The sequence below is a fragment of the Bos indicus genome, chromosome 16 (assembly GCF_029378745.1).
Source record: "Bos indicus isolate NIAB-ARS_2022 breed Sahiwal x Tharparkar chromosome 16, NIAB-ARS_B.indTharparkar_mat_pri_1.0, whole genome shotgun sequence".
Lineage (NCBI taxonomy): Eukaryota > Metazoa > Chordata > Mammalia > Artiodactyla > Bovidae > Bos > Bos indicus.
In genome coordinates this window covers 44,030,014-44,051,491 of record NC_091775.1, presented here as the reverse complement: position 1 = coordinate 44,051,491, position 21,478 = coordinate 44,030,014, and the positions used below count along the sequence as shown (strand labels likewise).

Here is a 21,478-nt window from a genome sequence, read left to right as displayed (position 1 = left end):
CTCACTGCAGTGGCTTCTCTTGTGGAGCACGGACTGTAGGCACTCGGACTCAGTAGTTGTGGTGCCCTGCAGCATGTGGGATCTTCCCAAACCAGGGCTGGAACCCATGTCTCCTGTGTTGACAGGCAGATTCTCAACTACCGGACCACCAGGGAGATCCTATACACAGATTTTTAAGAGCATGGAGAGTCAGCCCCCTATCCCCTGTTGCACAAAGGTCAACTATACTGCAAGATGACTTACAACTGTACTTCTAGAAGCAGCTACAAGATGAAATCATAAAAAAAAAAAAAGATGAAATCATCAGGCTTCAAACACTAGCACTCAGGATGAGGTGTGGTTACGGAGTTCATTTAGAAGTATTGTTTTCTCTGATTATTTCTGGAGAAAGAATCACAGAGGTGTGTTTAGAGAGAAGATATGCCAACTATTTGCCAACATCTAGAAAAGACAGCTGCAGTGAGATTACCATTTGGTAAGGGGCGAGGTGGAATGTACTGGGCAGGGAATAAAGTGCGCAAAACTCCAGTTGTATCAGGTGAGGTGTGTTACACGTCCAGAGAGTGTGGTGCTGGACAGCCCACTCTGCAGGGGTGGACAAGGTGTTTTCCCTGGCAGTTCTCTCGGGGGTTGAGTTGGGAGTTGATCTCTGACTCTGCTGTTGAACTCAGGATGGTGTTTCAGGTGAGACCTGCTGAACCGGAAGGTTAATGTCAAGTAGGGGCTATGGTGTTTTTACTGGGAGGAAAAAAGAAAGGTATTAGGACAGTTTACAAAATCAGTTTATGGGTGTTTATTAAATAATCAAACTTCTAGTTGTTATTTGAATGTTAGATTCTTACGTGGATTTTTGGAAAACTGATAAATAGTAGTTGGCTAGCTCTGGTACTAAAAATTACTTTCTTTTACTGAAATGTCAGCTAAGAATAACCTCATATTTTATTTAAAACAAGGTTCTCTATGCTGTCTCTCCCATCAGTCCTCCTAGATGTGTGTGTGCTGTTTCTGAGGTTCAGCAGGATGGAATTGAGACATGAAGAAGGCTGCTTCAAATGATTGAACCTCTATTTCCTGCCCTGGTCACTGACTCACGGAGGAGCTCACTTAGTCTTTCTTATTTTAGTTTCTGTCCATACTCATTTCTGCTTTTCATCTTAATTCTTTTGATTGATCTCACTCTGTTGATGTTTATAGGCAGGGAGAAAACAGGCTTGTCAAAAAAAAGAACATAGCTAAGTGTTCCTTGACAACGGGTGGGGGCAAGAGGCTGGAGGCTGACATTTTTCTCCCAGGAGATGAAGGTTCCACTCTGTTGTCAGAGTTCAGGAAGTTGGAACTGTGGGTCACTGTGGGTTCTGATTGTGCATTTCTGATTGTGCATTTCTGATTGTGGCACTACCTGGGCTAAGATGACTTCAGGGCTCTACAGCGTTTCCAACTGTGGTAGTACCTGCACTTAGGTGCCTGCAGCTTTAGGTGACCCCTCTTGCCTTTTCGACTGCAGGACCTTCTATCGTTTCGAGGCCGTCTGGGATAGTTCCCTCCATAACTCCCTCCTTCTGAACCGAGTGACACCCTACGGAGAAAAGATCTACATGACCCTGTCGGCCTACCTGGAGGTGAGAGGACCCACAACTTGAGTTGGTGTGACCTGCCAGCCATGCACAGTGGGCAGGTTACAACAAGGAAATGGGGAGGAACCATGTGACTGACTGTGTCTTCCTTTCTCCCAGCTCATCCTCCCAGCTCATCCTTAAGTTACTTATTATTATTATACTTTGCTAACTACTCTGGTTATATCAGGTTCTGTTCCCAGCCTCTAGTTAACCAAAAAGTCATATAACTTCTATTTCATTCTCAGTTTTAGTAGCCTAGTCCCTATCCATCAGAGAAAGCGTGATTTTAAGAAAACGGCCTCTTGTTTTGGAAGTTGTGGATGGAGGCTAGTAGTGGCTAACATCGCAGATGCTAGAACTAGCCTGTCTGAGTTTAGGTTCCCTGTGCTGTCACTTAATTGCCCTCCTGTCCTTGGGAGAGTGATTTCTCCTTTGTGCTTCAATTTCCTTATCTCTTGAATAGGGGTAATGATAGTATTAATAGCATTTACCTAAGAAGGTTGTTGAGAGGTCACAAAAAGGGATTTAAGGCAAACAGTGCTGGGCATATGACAAATAATAAGTATCAGCCATTGCCTACAGAAAAAAACTTTGAAAAATTTTGAGAAAAGTAAATGCACCCACAAGGAATACTGCCTGACCTTACATGTATTGTTTTCTGATTTGCTGTTGAAATAAATTGCTGGTAGAGCTGAAGTCCTCCACCCACTATGTCTGGGACCAGCTTTCCAATGCCATAGTGCCCAGACTATGGTCACAGGTGTTCTGTCTGCTTTCAGCTGGATCACTGCATCCAGCCGGCCGTCATCACCAAGGACGTGTGCATGGTCTTCTACTCCCGGGACGCCAAGATCTCGCCGCCACGCTCGCTGCGCAGCCTCTTTGGCAGCGGCTATTCGAAGTCACCAGACTCGTAAGTTTTGGAGACAAGTGTCGCCTCGGGTTGGTGGGCCCCGTACAGAATGAGCAGTCTCCTAACTGCTGTTTTCAGGGTTCTCAGCCTATCAACCATTTGGTAGCTGACACCTGGAGTGCAGTGAGGTAAATGTTGGCATTTAGTAAAATATTAACAGATGGATGAGTAGTAAAGGAAGGGAGGCATGTTCCATTGTGAACACTTCTCCAACAGTTTTGCAGGGACTGAGTGTTCTTTTAAATGTCATTATTATTATTTCTAACAGCTTACTGTTGGGACGTTCTTATCCTTAAGATTTATTTGTGTTTTAGATACATAAATGTACATCGAGAATAATACAGTGACTACCTGTGCATCACCACTGAGCTTAAAAATGGTTACTAATGCAGTAGAAGATTCAGTCCCCTTCCTAACCACACCCCCTAGAAGCTGGTGTTTATCATTTTCATTCTACTCAGACCTTTACCCCTTCATCTCTTCTTTCTTGTAAGAAAAGGCAAAATTCAATTTTCACATTTGAATTATACATTTTCCAGTTTATTATTCAGTTGTGTCCTAAGTTCAGAATAGGAGAACTGTGACTGATGAGCGATGTCTGTAATTTTACAGACATCTGAGGGTGGGTTGCAATTCCAGCACAGGAGACAATGCTTTAAGCAGAGAGAATTGAGATTCTTGCTGTTTTTGTGCTGTTTGAAATTAAGCAATTGTTTATTTGTTTTAATTTACATAGCAATCGAGTCACTGGAATTTATGAACTCAGTTTATGCAAAATGGCAGACACAGGAAGTCCAGGTAAGCTCTGTGGATCAGGGAAGGGAGAGTTACCTTTGCATTTGACTGCAGTACACTATATCAAAAGTTTATCCCACCCATGCAGGATGGATATACATTCTTGAGACACCAGTTATATTTTACAAGCCACTTTGGTGGTGGTGGTAGGAGTTACCGTTTTCGGAGTTACAACACTGTTTGCTTTATGACGTGCTATACAGTTATAAAAACTGTATAGAACAGATTGTTATTAGGCTGTGGAATATTATCAGTATAACAAATTCAAGCATATTATGAGAATTCCCTGGCGATCCAGTGGTTAGGACTCAGTGCATTCACTGTCATGGCCCCAGGTTCAGTCCCTGGTCAAGGAACTAAGATCCTACAAGCCTGAGTCATAACCCCCCTCCCCACTCCCTCGCAAAAAAAATCAAATGTATTTCAGTGAATTTGGTTTGGAAAACTTCAGAGCCATTTCCCTTCCTACCTTAGCCCCAACGATAACTTGACAGTGTGACTTTACAGGTACCGTCAAACTAGAATTTGAACCTCCTATGCTATGGAAAGACACGTTATTAATATTAAGCTGAGCTTGTTCTGTGTCCCTTTTTATGTATCTGTGCAATGCTGTTATTCCTCCATTTTGGTGGCCTTAAACAGCCCTCTGCATTTCCATGTTTGTGAAACTGGAACATGGACAAAATTATGGGTTTTTCAAAACATTTAGTGTAAGTTTGAATCATTTTGGAGAAAATATGTGGAAAAGAGACTGAGGCCCACATGTAAGAGTGGAGATAAAAGGAAGATTCTGAGTATGAATCTAAGTCCCATAGCAGCTAATTACAGTGTCTAGAGAATTCCTTCAGAAATTTTTAAATTAACGTAAGTTCATGTCTTTTAAGGGCTTCCCTGAGAGCTCAGTTGGTAAAAAATCCGACTGCAATACGGGAGACCCCAGTTTGATTCCTGGGTAGGGAAGATCCACTGGAGAACGGATAGGCTACCCACTCCAGTATTCTTGGGCTTCTCTTGTGGCTCAGCTGGTAAAGAATCCACCTGCAATGTGGGAGACCTGGGTTTGATCCCTGGGTCAAGAAGATCCCCTGGAGAAGGAGAAGGCTACCCACTCCGGTATTCTTGCCTGGAGAATCCCATGGACTATACGGTCCACAGGGTCGCAAAGAGTTGGACAAGACCGAGAGCCTTTCACTTTCACTTCACTTTCATGTCTTTTAAATTTGAAACCAGTACAGTTCAGTTCAGTCACTTAGTCGTGTCCAACTCTTTGCGACCCCATGAACTGCAGCACACCAGGCCTCCCTGTCCATCACCAACTCCCGGAGTTCACTCAGACTCACGTCCATCGAGTCAGTGATGCCATCCAACCATCTCATCCTCTGTCGTCCCCTTCTCCTCCTGCCCTCAATCTCTCCCAGCATCAGGGCCTTTTCAAATGGGTCAGCTCTCCACATGAAGTGGCCAAAGTATTGGAGTTTCAGCTTCAACATCAGTCCCTCCAATGAACACCCAGGACTGATCTCCTTTAGGATGGACTGGTTGGATCTCCTTGCAGTCCAAGGGACTCTCAAGAGTCTTCTCCAACACCACAGTTCAAAAGCGTCAATTCTTTGGTGCTCAGCTTTCTTTATAGTCCAGCTCTCACATCCATACATGACTACTAGAAAAACCATAGCCTTGACTAGACGGACCTCTGTTGGCAAAGTAATATAATGTCTCTGCTTTTTAATATGCTGTCTAGGCTGGTCATAACTTTCCTTCCAAGGAGCAAGTGTCTTTTAATTTCATGGCTGCAGTCACCATCCACAGTGATTTTGGAGCCCAGAAAAAGAAAGTCTGACACTGTTTCCCCATCTATTTCCCATGAAGTGATGGGACCAGATGCCATCATCTTAGTTTTCTGAAAAATGTTGAGCTTTCAGCCAGCTTTTTCACTCTCCTCTTTCACTTTCATCAAGAGGCTTTTTAGTTCCTCTTCACTTTCTGCCATAAGGGTGGTGTCATCTGCATATCTGAGGTTACTGATATTTCTCCCGGCAATCTTGATTCCAGCTTGTGCTTCCTCCAGCCCACCGTTTCTCATGATGTACTCTGCATGTAAGTTGAATAAGCAGGGTGACAGTATACAACCTTGATGTACTTCTTTTCCTATTTGGAACCAGTCTGTTGTTCCATGTCCAGTTCTAACTGTTGCTTCCTGACCTGCATACAGATTTCTCAAGAGGCAGGTCAGATGGTGTGGTATTCCCATCTCTTTCAGAATTTTCCAGTTTATTGTGATCCACACAGTCAAAGGCTTTGGCATATTCAATGAAGCAGAAATAGATGTTTTTCTGAAACTCTCTTGCTTTTTCGATGATCCAGCAGATGTTGGCAATTTCATCTCTGGTTCCTCTGCCTTTCAAAAACCAGCTTGAACATCTGGAAGTTCATGGTTCATGTATTGCTGAAGCCTGGCTTGGAGAATTTTGAGTATTACTTTACTAGTGTGTGAGATGAGTGCAATTGTGCAATAGTTTGAACATTCTTTGGCATTGCCTTTCTTTGGGATTGGAATGAAAACTGACCTTTTCCAGTCCTGTGGCCACTGCTGAGTTTTCTAAATTTGCTGGCATATTGAGTGCAGCACTTTCACAGCATCATCTTTCAGGATTTGAAATAGCTCAGCTGGGATTCCATTACCTCCACTAGCTTTGTTCGTAGTGATGCTTCCTAGGGCCCGCTTGACTTCACATTCCAGGATATCTGGCTCTAGGTGAGTGATCACACCATAGTGATTAACTGGGTCGTGAAGATCTTATTTGTACAGTTCTTCTGGGTATTATTGCCACCTCTTCTTAATATCTTCTGCTTCTGTTAGGTCCCTACCATTTCTGTCTTTTATTGAGCCCATCTTTGCATGAAATGTTCCCTTGGTATCTCTAATTTTCTTGAAGAGATCTCTGCTGCTGCTGCTAAGTCGCTTCAGTCGTGTCCGACTCTGTGCGACCCCATAGACGGAAGCCCACCAGGCTCCCCCATCCCTGGGATTCTCCAGGCAAGAACACTGGAGTGGGTTGCCATTTTCTTCTCCAATGCATGAAAGTGAAAAGTGAAAGTGAAGTCACTCAGTCCTGTCCGAATCTTTGCGACCCCATGCACTGTAGCCTACCAGGCTCCTCAGTCCATGAGATTTTCCAGGCAAGAGTACTGGAGTGGGGTGCCATTGCCTTCTCTGGAAGAGATCTCTAGTCTTTCCCATTGTATTGTTTTCCTCTATTTCTTTGCATTGATCTCTGAGGAAGGCTTTCTTATCTCTCCTTGCTATTCTTTGGAACTCTGCATTCAAATGGGAATATCTTTCCTTTTCTGCTTTGCTTTTCACTTTTCTTCTTTTCACAGCTATTTGTAAGGCCTCCTCAGACAGCTGTTTTGCTTTTTTTGCATTTCTTTTTCTTGGGGATAGTCTTGATCCCTGTCTCCTGTACAATGTAACGAACTTCTGAAACCAGTACAACATTTTAAAAAATTAATGGGAAATAATGGAGGCAGAACCAGTTGGTCATGTACCATCTTGACTGAGCCATGAAACATGAGGGAGGTGCATATAGTCCTTTCCCACTTCTTTGCTCTGAGTGTATTTTTATATATTTGAACCAATAGTGTGCAGACTATTTAATCTCTGTGTTTCCACTTAACATAATATCTAGCATTTTCTCAAGTTGCATTACCAGCTTCATAATTATCTAAGAATATAAAACCCAGTTTTAAAAGAAGTTCAGACAGTTGCTTTGGAGCAAAAAGGATAACATTTTTTTTATTAATACCCCATGTATCTTGAGACACAACTGTCCTAGTGTGCCATATGTATGAAGTATTCATTCCTTTTGAGCTAAAATTAGACTTGAGTTTTTCTGTGGGGAAAAAAAAAGTGGTTTCCTCTTATCTCAGGCATGCAGCGGAGAAGAAGGAAAATCTTGGATACCTCAGTGGCGTATGTGCGGGGGGAGGAGAACTTGGCTGGCTGGCGGCCCCGGGGAGACAGCCTCATCCTAGAGCACCAGTGGGAGTTGGAGAAGCTGGAGCTCCTGCACGAGGTACTGGAGGGGAGGCAGGCGCAGGCAAACTCTTGGGCAAGATGCCCCAATTATCATCTTGTGCTCAGCTGCTGCCTATGACCAGGGCTTGGCAGTTCTCCTTCACAGTGGAGGCATGATATAATACTTTGCTTATTAAGACCTTGATGAGCTTGCATTTGCTGAGGTTGTACTGTTGTTCTTCTTAGGTGGAGAAAACCCGACACTTTCTGCTGCTCCGTGACAGACTGGGTGACAGCATCCCCAAATCCCTGAGTGACTCGTTGTCCCCCAGCCTCAGCAGCGGGACCCTCAGCACCTCCACCAGCATCTCCTCTCAGATCTCAACCACCACCTTTGAAAGTGCCATCACACCCAGCGAGAGTAGTGGCTACGACTCAGCAGACATTGAAAGCCTGGTGGATCGAGAGAAAGAGCTGGCTACAAAGGTGGGACTCCCTGTCTCTGCTGAGCACTTCCCCCTGAGGCTCTGTGAGCTGGTCTTTCTGTTTTCTCTTTTGCATTTTCATCTTTCTTTGAGGGCCGCTGATTCAAGGCCTGTGCCGACACTGTGAATATAGGAGTAAAGAAGACTTAATTTCTACCCTTAATAAGTTTACAGGCGAGTGGGTGACCAGCTTTTAATAGAGGTGTGATCTGAAATGCTGTGGGAGGCAGAGGAGAGGCCTGCCCAGGAGGGCACTCATGAGCTGACCTTGGAAGGATACACAGGCGAGAGCCAGCAATGTCCTGCGTGACCAGTGTGAGGGAATCGGTGCAGGAGATGGACAGGAGATGGAGCGGGGGAAACAGACCAGGGGCCAGATCACGAAGAGCCTGGTGCTGGACTAAAACATTCAGAATATTCTGGGAGTGACCTGGAAATGCTTCAAATGGGTATTTGTGTTTTAGAAAGATTTCTCTGGCAGTAATAAAGAGGCTAAATTTGTGGTGAGGAGACTAGAGGCAGAAAGAATTCTTTATTTCCATAATCCAGATGAGAAATGATCAAGTTTTTTAACTATGGTGGGAGTATGTGGGATGAAGAGGAATCATGAGAGAGATGTTTGGAAGGTAGAATCCACATTGTTTGTGCCTAGATACCACGGGAGTGGGCAGAGGGCTTGTTTGGGATGACCAAATAAGAAATAAGAGGGAGTCTGTGATTGTTTCAGTAATTGAATGGTCATCTAGTTGATTTAGGAACGTATGTCATCTAGAAATCTCCCTACCTTTTAGTACCAACGCAAGTTGAGAATTAGAGATGCTATTGGATTCTTAAATGCTTTAAACTGTGGTGTTTGCTGTAATTCACTTTTGCAGTTTTGAGAATGGCTTTTTATCCACTCATATTATCATCTTTATTAGGCAGGTCCAAGGCTTCCCTTGCTATATACCTAGCTAATTTCCCAGGTTCTTTGAGCAGCACCTAAGCTCCACTGTGGGTCTTAGGCATGTTATTTTCCTTCCCGCCTTTAATTCAGGGCTTTGTTTAACCATCAAAACTTACTCTTCTCATTCTCTTCCCTAGTGCCTGCAACTTCTCACCCACACTTTCAACCGAGAATTCAGCCAGGTGCACGGCAGCATCAGTGACTGCAAGGTGAGCAGCTCGTGTTTCCTGTCCTCAGGTTCTGCTGCTTTTAGGTGGCTTGAGATGGGCCTGGTGTTATGTCTGAAGATGTCTGACATACCTCCTCCTGCATTTATTTATTTAATTTTTCAGTCGGAACACTGACTTCTAAAGATGAACATATCCTTCTGTCTCTTAGACCAATTATCAGATGGGAAACATCTGGCTTTTTCCCTGGATCCCTTGGAGAAGAATATTCTGTTGAGGGTGATACGTAATTATATGGCAGGGCACAGCAAGTTCTGAGTTTCTTAGTGGCATGAAATTTTGTTGCCCTCCATAGAGAGTAAGGTGAACACTTGGGAGAACTTCTGCTTCACTCTCCTTCCATCATCATCCCCTTTCCTGGTCTTCCCTAGACACGCCGAGCTTTCCGCCTTGGGTCTGTGTACACAGCCTGTTCATTTGTCTGGAATAATCTTCCAGATAGTCCCATGATTGGCTTCCTTAGCTCTTTCATCTTTCTGCTCAGATATTGCCTTCTTGAAGTGAATTCCCTTAACCATCCTCTGTGAAGCCAGCAGCTCTCTGAAACTTTTTAACCTGCTACCCTGCTTTCTGTTTTGCTGTAGCATCGATCCCTGCCTGACACTTCTTAAAGTGTTTGTTGATTGGTTGATTCTCTGCCTTCTCTACTTAGAATGTAAGTTTCAGGAGGGCAGGGCCTCTGCCATGTTCTTAGAATAGTACCTGTTGTTCTCAGTGCTCGGCATGCATACTGCTACTGCTAAGTCACATCAGTCACATCAATGTCCAATTCTGTGCGACCCCATAAACAGCAGCCCACCAGGCTCCTCCGTCCGTCCTTGGGGTTCTCCAGGCAAGAACACTGGAGTGGGTTGCTTTGCCATTTCCTTCTCCAGTGCATGAAAGTGAAAAGTGAAAGTGAAATCGCTCAGTCGTGTCTGATTCTTAGTGACCCCATGGACTGCAGCCCACCAGGCTCCTCCGCCCATGGGATTTTTCCAGGCAAGAGTACTGGAGTGGATGCCATAGACAGGGTCATTTAGTTAATGAAGGAGGCTGTAGCAGTATAAAATATAGACATATTTTATAAATATAAAAAGCAAGCCTTGCCTCTTTTGTAAATTTCTTTATTCCTATTGTGACACTTAGGCCATAAAATATTTGTAGAAATTGTTTTCTTGAAAGACCCTAAACATAGGAGATTTGTGAGAGTGAGGCCCCTGGCTGCCAAAGCGCCTCACTGCGGAGGCCGTCGTGTTGCCCTGGGCCTCACTTGCCGAGCTCTGCTCTCTTCCAGCTGGCTGACCTCTCCCCCGTCGGCCGGGACCCCTCTGTGTCCAGTCTGAGCAGTTCCACCCTCACGCCATCCTCTACCTGCCCCTCTCTGGTGGATGCTAGGAGCAACTCCCTGGATCAGAAGTAAGTACCCAGACCTCGCCGAGAAGCTAACGTGAGAACTGAGGGAAATGCTGACCTTCTGCTTGCTCAGTGGTTCCCAGCCGAGGGCAGCACCATCTCCCAGGCAGCTCTGGGAGATATGTGGGAGCCTTTTCTGGATGTCACAGTGGCTTGGAAGGTGCTCCTGCCATCTCTGAATGTCACACCTTCCTAAATCTCTGCACCATATCACTGACTCCTCTTCTTCATCCCCCTTTGCTTGATTTGCTCTTCAGTTCACAACCCCGGTTGTCTCCCCATTCACATCAGACACAGGAAGCCCCATCTAGGGAAAAATATTTTGAAATGACTTTGGAAAAAATAATTTAATGACACAGCCAAATATATAGGTAACAGTAGTAGAGACCCAGTCTAGGTCTCATGACTTAATCGTTATAATCACTGCTGTGCAGTTGCCATCAGTCTCCTTCGCTCTGTCTCCATTTGTTATGCTCACCTGTCTGAACCCACCTGGTTAGCATCCAACTGTCTGTCTTCCTGTATCAGTACTGATACAGTGGGCTGCAGTAAACAACACAACAGGGTGGTTTAGTTGAATTTCACTGCCATCAACTGTAAGACATTGTTTTTATGTGCCACTAAAAAAACTTCCCTGTTGGCGCTAGTGCTAAAGAACCCACCTGCCAATGCAGGAGACATAAGAGACATGGGTTCAATCCCTGGGTTGGGAAGACCCCTTGCAGGAGGGCTTGGCAACCCACTCTAGTATTCTTCCCTGGAGAATCCCTTGGACAGAGGAGCCTGGAAGGCAGTGGTCCATAGGGTCGCAAAGAGTCAGACATGACTGAAGTGACTTAACACATAGTGTGCAAGAAAGCCAGAGCACTGTCACTGCAGTGTGACATGCCGTCAATTATAAGATGCACCCCAGTTCGAGGAGCAGTGAAGTGTGAGAAAAATGGGCTTTTTGGAGTTAGTGAGATACAGTTGATTAGACTAAGCTGCTCTACAAAGACAACAACGCAGAGCGCAGGAATTGTCTCTCACAGCAGCTTTGCTCCAGACAGTCACATGGGAACCCAGTTCTTCTCATTTGTTTCGTGCTGCACTGGTCCTTCAGGCAGTGGTTCTCAGACTTTAGAGACATCAGCACCACCTGGGAGGCTTGTGAGAGCCCAGGTGCCTGAGCCCAGTCCAGGGTTTCTGATTCCACGTGTCTGAGCTGGAGCCGGAGAATCGGAATCTCTAACACTCTTTTTCAAATGAAGTTGATACTGCTGATGGGGGACCTCACCTTGAGAACCCCTGCCCTAGGTGTGGCCTGGGGACTAGACAGGAGCACACCAGGGAGTGGTGTTCATACTCCTCAGCCTTTTGTTCAGAGGCCTTCCGGACAAGAGGGGAGACTGAGAGACTCGCTCGTCATCAGTAAGAATTTCCTTTGTGTTAATAACTGCCGAAGGATGACACCCAGTGGACGTGGGATTAATTACCTTTTGGATGCCAGCTCTGTCTTCTTAGCCAGGCTCTGAGGACCTGATGTTGGCAGGGTCCCTGGTGTTTGGGGAGAAGCATTGTTTTGTGCATTGACCTCAAGGAAGCTCTTGGTACTCCCTTTCTTCCTAACCTCTGTCTCTTTTCAAGGACCCCAGAAGCCAATTCCCGGGCCTCTAGTCCCTGCCCAGAATTTGAACAGTTTCAGATTGTCCCACCTGTGGAAACACCCTATTTGGCCCGAGCAGGGAAAAATGAATTTCTCAATCTTGTTCCAGATATTGAAGAAATTAGACCAGGGTGAGTACTGTATGGAACAGAGATCCTGGGTATTAGAAGACAGATTAGTGGGAATTCACTTCCAACTGTTCTGCTCAAGTCTCATGTAGATGAACCTGGGATATGGGAAGGGGACTGGGTTCTGCTCCAGGTGTATCTCTGTCCCCCTCACCTGGCACGGCCTGCCGAATAGATCATTGCCTGTTTCCTTCAACCTAGGGACATGGCCTCAGTCTGTTTTGATGGACTTCAGCTTATGATCACTTTATTTTTCTGAGGAACTAACCTCTGCTGACCTGTCCTTTCAGCTCAGTGGTCTCCAAGAAAGGATATCTGCATTTCAAGGAGCCCCTGTCCAGCAACTGGGCTAAACATTTCGTCGTGGTCCGTCGCCCTTACGTCTTCATCTATAACAGCGACAAAGACCCTGTGGAGCGGGGCATCATTAACCTGTCCACAGCCCAGGTGGAGTATAGCGAGGACCAGCAGGCCATGGTGAAGGTCAGTCCTGCCCTCTCCACTGTTCATTGCCGTTCATGGCCTGCCCTTTTGAGTTCTGAACCCTGTCATTTGGTGCAGAATCTCTGTTTTGTGTTTGGTGTCTCTGAACCGTCTGTGTGAAGGGCCGTGTGCTCTCTGAATGTGGCAGGTGGCCACCATTGTTCAGTATCCATAGGAACCTTCTTGTTCTCCTGCATCTCTTTCAGACACCGAACACCTTTGCTGTGTGCACCAAGCACCGTGGGGTCCTTTTGCAGGCTCTCAACGACAAAGACGTGAACGACTGGTTGTACGCCTTTAACCCGCTCCTTGCTGGCACAATACGGTAAGAAGCTCTTCTTGTGTTTCCTTTCTCTCCTTGGCAGTTGGTTCCAGGGACGTCAACATAAACGGGAAAGGAAGTCTTGTTGAGAACACGTTTAAGTTGGAAGAAGGACAGGAGTGTAAGTGTGGGCGTAGGTCATCAGGTGTCCTGAGGGGCTCAGGGACTCTGGTTACATTTGAACCCAGTTGATCTCTTGCTTCAACTTGTTCTTCTTAAGGGGGCTGCAGCTAGAGGCTGTGGGACTGAGTAAAGGAAAGACTGGGAGAACCTTAAGGATCCCCAGTGTTCAGCTGTGTGATCCAACCTCAGACCCTGAGAGGGGCCTCTGTCCCAGGATCCCCAGAGTGAGGAGGACCGTTGGCTGGCCTGTTTGTCCAGCGGCCTAACAACTGGGCCTGCAGTGCAGGATGGGAGGAGGAAGGACATGAAGGAGGGGGCACAGAGAAGCAGACCTACAGGGCAGGGCCCTCTGAATCCCAGCTTCCAACCCTGTGTCTATCTCATCCTCTCATCCCTTTGTCGTCTGCAGGTCAAAACTCTCCCGCAGATGCCCGAGCCAAGCGAAGTACTAGGCGACTGCCGAGCACCCTCACACGCCTCCTGAGAGATAAAGAAAGTGTTTCCCCTCATTTCTCTTTGTGATCCTTGATGGTTACTCTTGTGTGTGATCCTGTGGCTTAACTACTCGTCCCTCTCGTCCAGCACTTTTTCGAGTGCTCCTGGTCCCCATCCCCATTGCTCTGTACTCTTTTCTTTTTCCTGTGCTGAGAATCTTGTTAGAAGCATGTGGTCTAACAAAAGTGGGGGAAAAAAACAAAAACACACACACAAAAACCCCAAGGAGATCCAGATTATTTTTTGGTGTCCTTTGGCTTCCTTTTGTATGATGGGTCCCCATTATGACCACTGACACCTGTGCTGCTGTCTTTGGATATCTCTGTCTGTTTTTCAAGATACCATAATACTACTTTCTTTTCTCTGTTTGGGATATAATTTTAACTTTTCTTGGGTGGCTTAGAGACTAAAGGAGGAGACATCTAGTCTTTTTAGAACCCGAGGGGAAAAATCTTACCCTTCCCCTTTCTGTTGCTTCTTGCCATGACTAATCCCTGCATTTTCCATTCAGGGAAACAAATGGTTGTAGTGAGCTTAGAGGTGGGAAAGTGTATTCTCTGAAATTGGGGCTTATTTAGAACATAGCTATGTAATTTTAACATAGTGGAAGAGAGGAGAAGAGAGGGACTTCTCAGCAGGTTTTGGACAGCGGCCGCTGTTGACTGTGTTAGAAGGGAAGAGCCAGGGCTGTTGCCAGTGGGTCTCACAGGCCCGGGGGCCTTGGCGGTGGTGGTCCAGAGGATGCCGGTGTTCCCTCACAGGAGGGCTCCTTGAGCGGTTTGTCTCACTGGTAGGGAGCCTCTTCTGAGTCCCAGTTCTGTTCTGGGCGTTAGTAATGATGGTGGCTCAGTTTGGAATTCCTGCCATGATGTCATGCACAAATATCCCACCAGGAGGGAGTGTCTGCCTTCCTGGTGATGAACCTGATGGTCTTTGTCATCATCATGATTATGGTAAGGCCGGGTAGTGACCTTGTGATGGTTGTAGCTCCCTTTGATCAAAGAAACGTAGCTCTAAGAATACACTTGAACAGAGGAGCCTGGCGTACTGTAGTCCACGGGGTCACAAAGAGTCAGACATGACTAAGCGACTGAACAACAAGAAGATACACTCAGAAGCCTCCTTCTAAATCCAGTGGCCATTTTCAGTGATCCTCGTCCAGTTGGAAATCCCGTCAGTGATACTTGTCTTCCTCCGTGAACAAATAAATACGCGAACGTGGCAGGCTTTGCTTTTTGGACCCCAGGATTATAACAGACTGCCTCGTACCACTGAAAGCAGAAGGACACCTGCGGGCAGAGAAGCAGTTCCACCTGAACCCTGGTCCCAGACGTGGTTGGTTGTCTCCTCTGTGGAAATCCTGCCAGAGGGTAGAGGAGCCCACTGCCCACAGCCTCCTGCTGTGACAACAGGCTCACCTGCTGCCAGAGGCCTTGGCAGAAGATGCACCTCCTCTTCCAGCTGCAGTGAGTGTCCCAGGAATGAACAGGAGAGGAGACTCCGGGTACTTCGGTTCCTTTCCAGTTGACTTGGGGATGTCCTCTACCATCCTTTCCCACGCTTGCTCACACCTTTCTTTCACCATCCCCCAGGTGATCAGGAAAGTGTCTGCTCGCTCCCACTTTGTGGAGACCGAAGGTCCCCAGTCTCGAGGGCACTGACTCTCAGGCAGCAAGGGGGAAGGGCCCACGCACTCCTCAGAACGGGTGCTGGGCAGGTGCGACAGCACCCAGACTGTGGCCTTGCCTTCCTGCCGGGGCTCATCTTCTGGCTTCGTTCATAATTGCTTTGCAAAGAGGAGGAAAAGGAAGTCACTGGAGAGCTGAACAAGAGAAAGAAGAGTAATCAAAGGCTATGGCCTTACCTGAAAAATTATTAAGAAAAACTGTAGTAGATTTTTAAACTTTCTTCCTCTCCTTAAATGAAACATAGGTCACTAACCATAATGTTACTTGTTTCCTAAGTGGTACTTGAGACTTTAACGTGGTTAGAGGCTTCTTATCTAATGGGCACAATATGCCCTTCCAGTGTCTACTCAAACCCAGGGTCTGTTTGTGCTTAGAGACAGCTTCCTGGGCTGAAATTAAGTAATTTCAGGGAACAAAGATGAGATTCAAAGGTTAACGTTTAGAGTTAGGTCATGGATGCTGCTGCTGTTAAAGTCTGATAGGAGGACCCATGTCTGTGACTGAAGGAGGTGGGGAAGTGGAGGGAGAGAGAAATCAAGTGACAGACTGACATGACTTGTTTTTGCTTCTCACTTAAACAAAACTGACCAGGAAAGTCTTTGCTTTGGATGTCAGATACTATGACAGGCTGAGGTCAGAAGGCCTGGTGAGGCGGTGGGGGCCGCGGCCATGGCTCGCCTGTACAGCCCCCGCAGGGGCCCCTCTTCTCTAGGGGCCTGTTTTCAGGTTAAAGCTGGAGCAGGGGTTGATGTTCCCTTTCCAGGTAGGCCCATCCCCACTTTCAAGCTCTGAGAGGGAATTTATGGCAGGAATTAGGAGGCTTTTGTGGAAGAGGAAAAGTGAAAGAACTCAAATCTTTAAGGAAGCTACCTTTTAAGGTAGTTTTTGGGTTTTCTTTTCCCCCTAATGCACTCTTTTAAGCAAGCAGAATAACAACAACAAAGCAAGGAAGAACACTCATACAAATTAAGGAGAAATGAGTGCTATTTAAAAGTAACCGTCTCCTTCCTCCCCGTGTCCTCCTTACTCCTGTCGGAGCAAAAGACGGACCCATGGCTTCCACCAGACCAGCGTCCGCACCCTCCTTGTCTCTGCGCCAGCCTAGGGGTCGGTCAGCTCCTGGGCTGGGCTCTGCGGGGTCAGCCAGCCTGCGCACGGCCACCAGCGCAGAGAGGGGCTGCCTCTGGCAGCTGGGTGGGAACTTGAATTCCAGTCCATTTTTATAATGTGAGGAAAGTTGAGGGAAATGATTTCTCCCAAGAAACCACTTCTTTGTTCCCCTTCAGCTGTATAGAACTTATACAACTGCTACTTTCAATGGGGTTTTTCAGCTCTTTTAAGATGAAGGAATCAGTTAAATCACTGCAAGATCTTTTGGTACCTAAAGTAAAAACGACTTCTCCTGGCACATATATCAAAGCAAAGACTTTGTTGCCTGCTGCTTGTTGTCTAATTTACAGGGATATTTAATTTTATAAGGCATTTGTATATTTACACAGCTGTAATTAAATTGCACATTGAACTGGAAAAGCAAGCTGATGCGCTCGTAGCACCTGTTGGTACTTGGCACCCCTCATCCCGGTTCTACTCGGCTTCTCTATCAGGGCTTGTCCGTTTCTTGTTTGACGTGGGTCCTTCGTTTTTCCCTTTTGGTTCCCTTTTTAAAATGTGATTGTTAACCTGCTCTTTAAAAAGAAGAGACTAATCCTGCTGCTGCTCTCAGAAGGTTTGCTGAATGTATTTTCAATAGGACTCTTAACTCCTGTGCACTGCAGCTGTCCCTTGTGGCCTGTGACGCTTCACCAAGGTGTGGCCAGACCGTGACCGTGTAGCGGGAACAGATTGACTTGTGTTTCCTTAGTAAATAAACGGCTTGATCGGCTGAGAGACTCCCTGCTGCTGTTGTTCAAAAGGCCATTTATGAAACTTGAATTTGAGCCCCATCAAATTTTAGGAAAGCCTCTGATCGCTTAAAGGAAGGAATCAGAGTTGATACAAATTTCATATTACAGAGTCACAGCCAAATGGCCTGTGCTCAGGTAGGAAGTCCTAGCTGATGTTGGTCTCTTGCCAAACCCTGGCTGTCGCGTGTTGTTTTCACGTCTTCGAGTTCATCCTTTTCATTTGCACATCCTGACATCAGTTCATCTGAGGAACCCAGCAGCCTTCTATGAGTCGTCCCCAACTGGTGGTTCTGAAGCATTTGTCCCGCGAGACTTCGGGTCTCGTCACCCTCCTCGTGCACAACCATAAGACCCGTGAAGCATAAGTGGCCTTTTTGAACCAAGACTTTGCAAACTGATCTCTCCCCAGGGAAGGAGTTGAGCACATTAGCAACAATGTACATTATTAATTTCGGATTTTCATTTTCATGTTTTATTATGTAAATATGATCTGACGTTCGGAGCTTGAGTATACAGAATGTAAATATAGTTCTTGTATTTGTACTAATTCTGGTTCTTTTGCTGTATAGCCTTAGGTGTGCAATGCAGACATTAACTGTGTATGGTAACCTTGCATCACGGAACTATTAGTGAACGAGGTCATATTAATAAAGGTACAACCAGTGCATCAGAAGGCTCTTGATGTGCTTTTATTCTTGCACCCTTTGAAAGGTATTTACATAGAGATTTTTCTTGACTGGAAAAGATACTGCTCTTCTGGGAAAAACGTCACAATGCCATGACCTACAGGTTCCTTTCTGAGAATTCCAAACAACAGTTATTATGTAACTAGTGTGATGCTGTTTTTTTGAAAGTACTCTCCTCCCAAGTATGGGAGTGGCTATTCTAGATGGAAGATTTGTCCCTTTTTTTCTGTTGAGGCCTCTCTTTGTAAACCTATCAGTGAGTCTGTAGTGTGTGGTATGGTAGTGATTCTGTAAGTAGTACAGTGGTTGGGATTTTCATTGTATCAGTTTAACAAGTTCCTGTTGTGAGCTGTTCACTGTCCTGGGTGTGTGGGGAGGAGTGGAAGCAGGGAGTTGAAGCGACATTCAGGCGAAAAGCATTGACTCAGTTCACGCACATCCACCTGTGCCCATGTGTGTCTGGATGCTGATGACTCAAAAGCGAACCAAACAGGCCTGGTACCTGTGGCCCTCCCATTCCGGTAATGGAAGATATTCATTACACAAATTTAAAATGTTACAGGGCAAAGTAAAGCTGAATAAAATGTTAGAAGGGATGGGAGGGAAAGAGCGTCTTTTTAGATGTATGGGCAGAGAAGGCCTCTGTTGGGAGATGACACTAGAGTAGACTCAGTAAATGAATGGGTGAGCCATGCAAGGTGCACGTGTACTCAGTCGTGTCCAACGCTTTGTGACCTGTGGACTCTAGCCTGCCAGGCTCCTCTGTCCGTGGGATTCTCCAGGCAAGAATACTGGAGTGGGTTGCCATTTCCTCCTCCAGGAGATCTTCCCAACCCAGGGTTGGAACCTGTGTCTCCTACATTGGCAGGTGGGTTTGTTACCACTGTGCTATCTGGGAAGCCTGAGCCACGCAAATCCCTGGGCACAGAGGTGGTCTCCAAGCAGGGATAATAAGTACTTGAGGCAGCTGTGTCCTCAGAAGGTTCTAGAATAGGGAGGTGGCCCGGGTGGAGACAGGAAGTAGTTGGGCCTGGGTGGTTTCAGGGGCTTAGTTAACTAATTTCATTAGAGTAAATAGGAACCAAGGGAGGATTTTGAGAAGATACATTCCATGATCTTATTTGTGTGTTTTGTTTGTTTAAATCTTTTAAATATTTATTTGGCTGCTCTGGTTGGGATTCTCCATCTTCGTTGCAGCATGCGGGCGGGTTCTTTCTTATGGCATGTGGAATCTAGTACCCAGGCCAAGGATCGAACCCGGCCCCTCTGCACTGGGAGTAGGGAGTCTTAGCCACTGGACCACCAGGGAAGTCCTTTATTTATGTTCTTAAAAAGGCCACTCTGGACAGCAGCCTGTGTGGGAAGTTGTTACCCTAGTGTTGAGGGGTGGGGATGGGGGATGGAGGCTTGGACTGAGAGCAGCAAATCTGGGGAGAAAGGGTCAGATTCAGGACATGTTACCTGTTAGAACTTGGAGTTTGCTGAGTGACTGCATATAGAGAAAGAAAGAAGGTAACCCCCAGGACGCATGCCTGAGCAAACAGGACAGGCTTGCATTTCCCTGGGGTGAAGGAGGCTAGAGGAGAACAGTGGAGGGCGGTACTGCGTGGATGACTTGGCTGTGGCCTGTTCACTCTGAGACATCAGTGCTCCCGCCTGCAAGTGTGCTCCCTGAGGCAGCTGAATGTACTCGCTGGATTCAGGGAGCCAGGTTGGGCTGGAGACACATTTAGGAGCTGTCACATGAAGGTGACAGTAAAGGCAAGATGGACTTCCCTGGCAGTCCCATGGTTAAGACTGCCTTGCAATGCAAGGGACAAGGATTCAATTCCTGGTTGGGGAGCTAAGATCCTACATGCCACGAGGCAACTAAGCCCAGCACCGCAATAAAGAACCCACAAGCTGCAACTGAGATCTGCCAAGGCCAAAAATAAGTAAATCAATAAAGGCAAGAGGTGAGGAGATCTGGGGAGCGAGAAGCTGGTGAGAATCAGGGCTCTGCGGCCCGGGGCAGTCAGGAGAGGGGACGACAGCAAAGCCCAGGAGAAGTGGTCACGAAGAGGGCATGGTATTTGGCAACCAAGTTAAGGAAGTGTGTGAAGATGGAGGAAGTGACAGCTGTGGTGCAGCTGATACAAACTGAGCAGTGACCACAGGTTTGGGCAACAAGGAGGAGGTTCTAAGAAGTTTGAGGCACCAGTGGAATGCCATCACTGCTTCCCAGTTTCAGAGCCAACTGAGAAGGCAGAAGGGCGATCAAAATTTCACCTTCATTACCATTAAAGCTGCGATTGGAGAATGCGGCTTAGGTCCGGGGGTTAATGGATTCCCTAATCCTGAATGTCAGAATTAGAGGGTGGGCAGCAGTGTGTCTTGAGCTTTAATGTGTACTGGACTCCTGTGGGTCATACTAAATGCAGATTTGGATTGAGGAGGCCTAGAGTGGGGCCTGAGACCCTGCATGTCTCATAAGCTTCCACGTCAGCTGAGAAGTTCCCTGATGGCAGCCAAGATTCCTAGAGAGAGAAAATGGCTGGCTTGGCCATGCCAGGGGCTCCTTCCAAACTCAGGCAGTTTCATTTCTCTCCTGTATGGGGCTGATGGAAGCAGGAATGATCCAGTAACAGAGTCACTTCACATGGGAGGAGAACTCAGTGGTGCCTCTGCTCGGGTGAGGTCTTTGGCGAGCAGACCGTATTCTGAGACGGTGCCAAAGAGAGTCTAGCTGGAGTAGGTGCCAGGGAAAGTGGGAGGAGGGAAGGCTGAGTGAGGAGTATGGTGGGGAGGGGAGCGGGGGAGACATCGGGTTACGAAGACGTTTTTATTTTTATTCTAAAGCAAGGTGATGGCCCAGCATGTGTGTCTGCTGATGGGGACGAATGAACTGGAAGGGAAACATGATGGGTGGTGTGAACCCCTGGATGTGGCTGGTGGGGTTGGAGCCGAGACAAGAGGGGAGGTCAGACCCAGGTCCTGTGGGGAGCAGCACGGTTTATCTTAAGTGCTAGGAGGTGATGCCAAGTTGTGGGCAGCCCCCAGACAGACAGCTAAGTGACAGAGCTGGAGTGGGTTGTCCCTTGGACTCATTGGTCAACTGTAGGCCATGTCTTCTGAACTCCACCAGACTTTTTGCTTAAACTACGTTCGTTTATAAAGCGGTTGTCCCCTGCACTTGGCCTCATAGTGGGTCTTGTGGCCGGCACTGTGCTCACAAAGCTGACGGCACCGAGCATCAGGAGGGTCTGTGGAACTGTGAGTGTTCATTTAACGCATCACTCCCACATCTGATTTTTCTTGGCATTCTACTTTCAATTTTAGAAACTTCTGGTCTCTGCACAGTCCTAAATCTTCAGCTTTTCAGAGCACATCACATGCTTACATTATTGCTTTTAGAATATATCAGTTCAGTACAGTAACTCAGTCGTGTCCGACTCTTTGCAACCCTACGGACTGCAGCACGACAGGCTTCTCTGTCCATTACCAACACCCGGAGCTTGCTCAAACTCATGTCCATTGAATCAGTGATGCCATCCAACCATCTCATCCTGTTATTCCCTTCTCTTCCTGCCTTCAATCTTTCCCAGCATCAGGGTCTTTTCCAGTGAGTCA

The 21,478-nt window shown here is 46.7% G+C and overlaps 1 protein-coding gene across 8 annotated transcripts in view; it reads left to right on the top strand.

The window, feature by feature from the left end:
* Positions 1 to 17,856, top strand: part of KIF1B (kinesin family member 1B) — a 151,434-nt gene extending 133,578 nt beyond the window's left edge. For all 8 annotated transcript variants that reach the window (XM_019976020.2, XM_070768871.1, XM_070768870.1 and 5 more), the window contains 11 exons: positions 1,505 to 1,619; positions 2,396 to 2,529; positions 3,266 to 3,327; positions 7,255 to 7,400; positions 7,589 to 7,828; positions 8,911 to 8,982; positions 10,277 to 10,398; positions 12,022 to 12,171; positions 12,459 to 12,651; positions 12,858 to 12,976; positions 13,506 to 17,856. In XM_019976020.2, the coding sequence (XP_019831579.2) occupies positions 1,505 to 1,619; positions 2,396 to 2,529; positions 3,266 to 3,327; positions 7,255 to 7,400; positions 7,589 to 7,828; positions 8,911 to 8,982; positions 10,277 to 10,398; positions 12,022 to 12,171; positions 12,459 to 12,651; positions 12,858 to 12,976; positions 13,506 to 13,548 (1,396 nt within the window). In that variant the 3' untranslated portion in view covers positions 13,549 to 17,856. The remainder of the gene's footprint in view (positions 1 to 1,504; positions 1,620 to 2,395; positions 2,530 to 3,265; positions 3,328 to 7,254; positions 7,401 to 7,588; positions 7,829 to 8,910; positions 8,983 to 10,276; positions 10,399 to 12,021; positions 12,172 to 12,458; positions 12,652 to 12,857; positions 12,977 to 13,505) is intronic.
* The last annotated feature ends 3,622 nt before the right edge of the window (positions 17,857 to 21,478 follow it).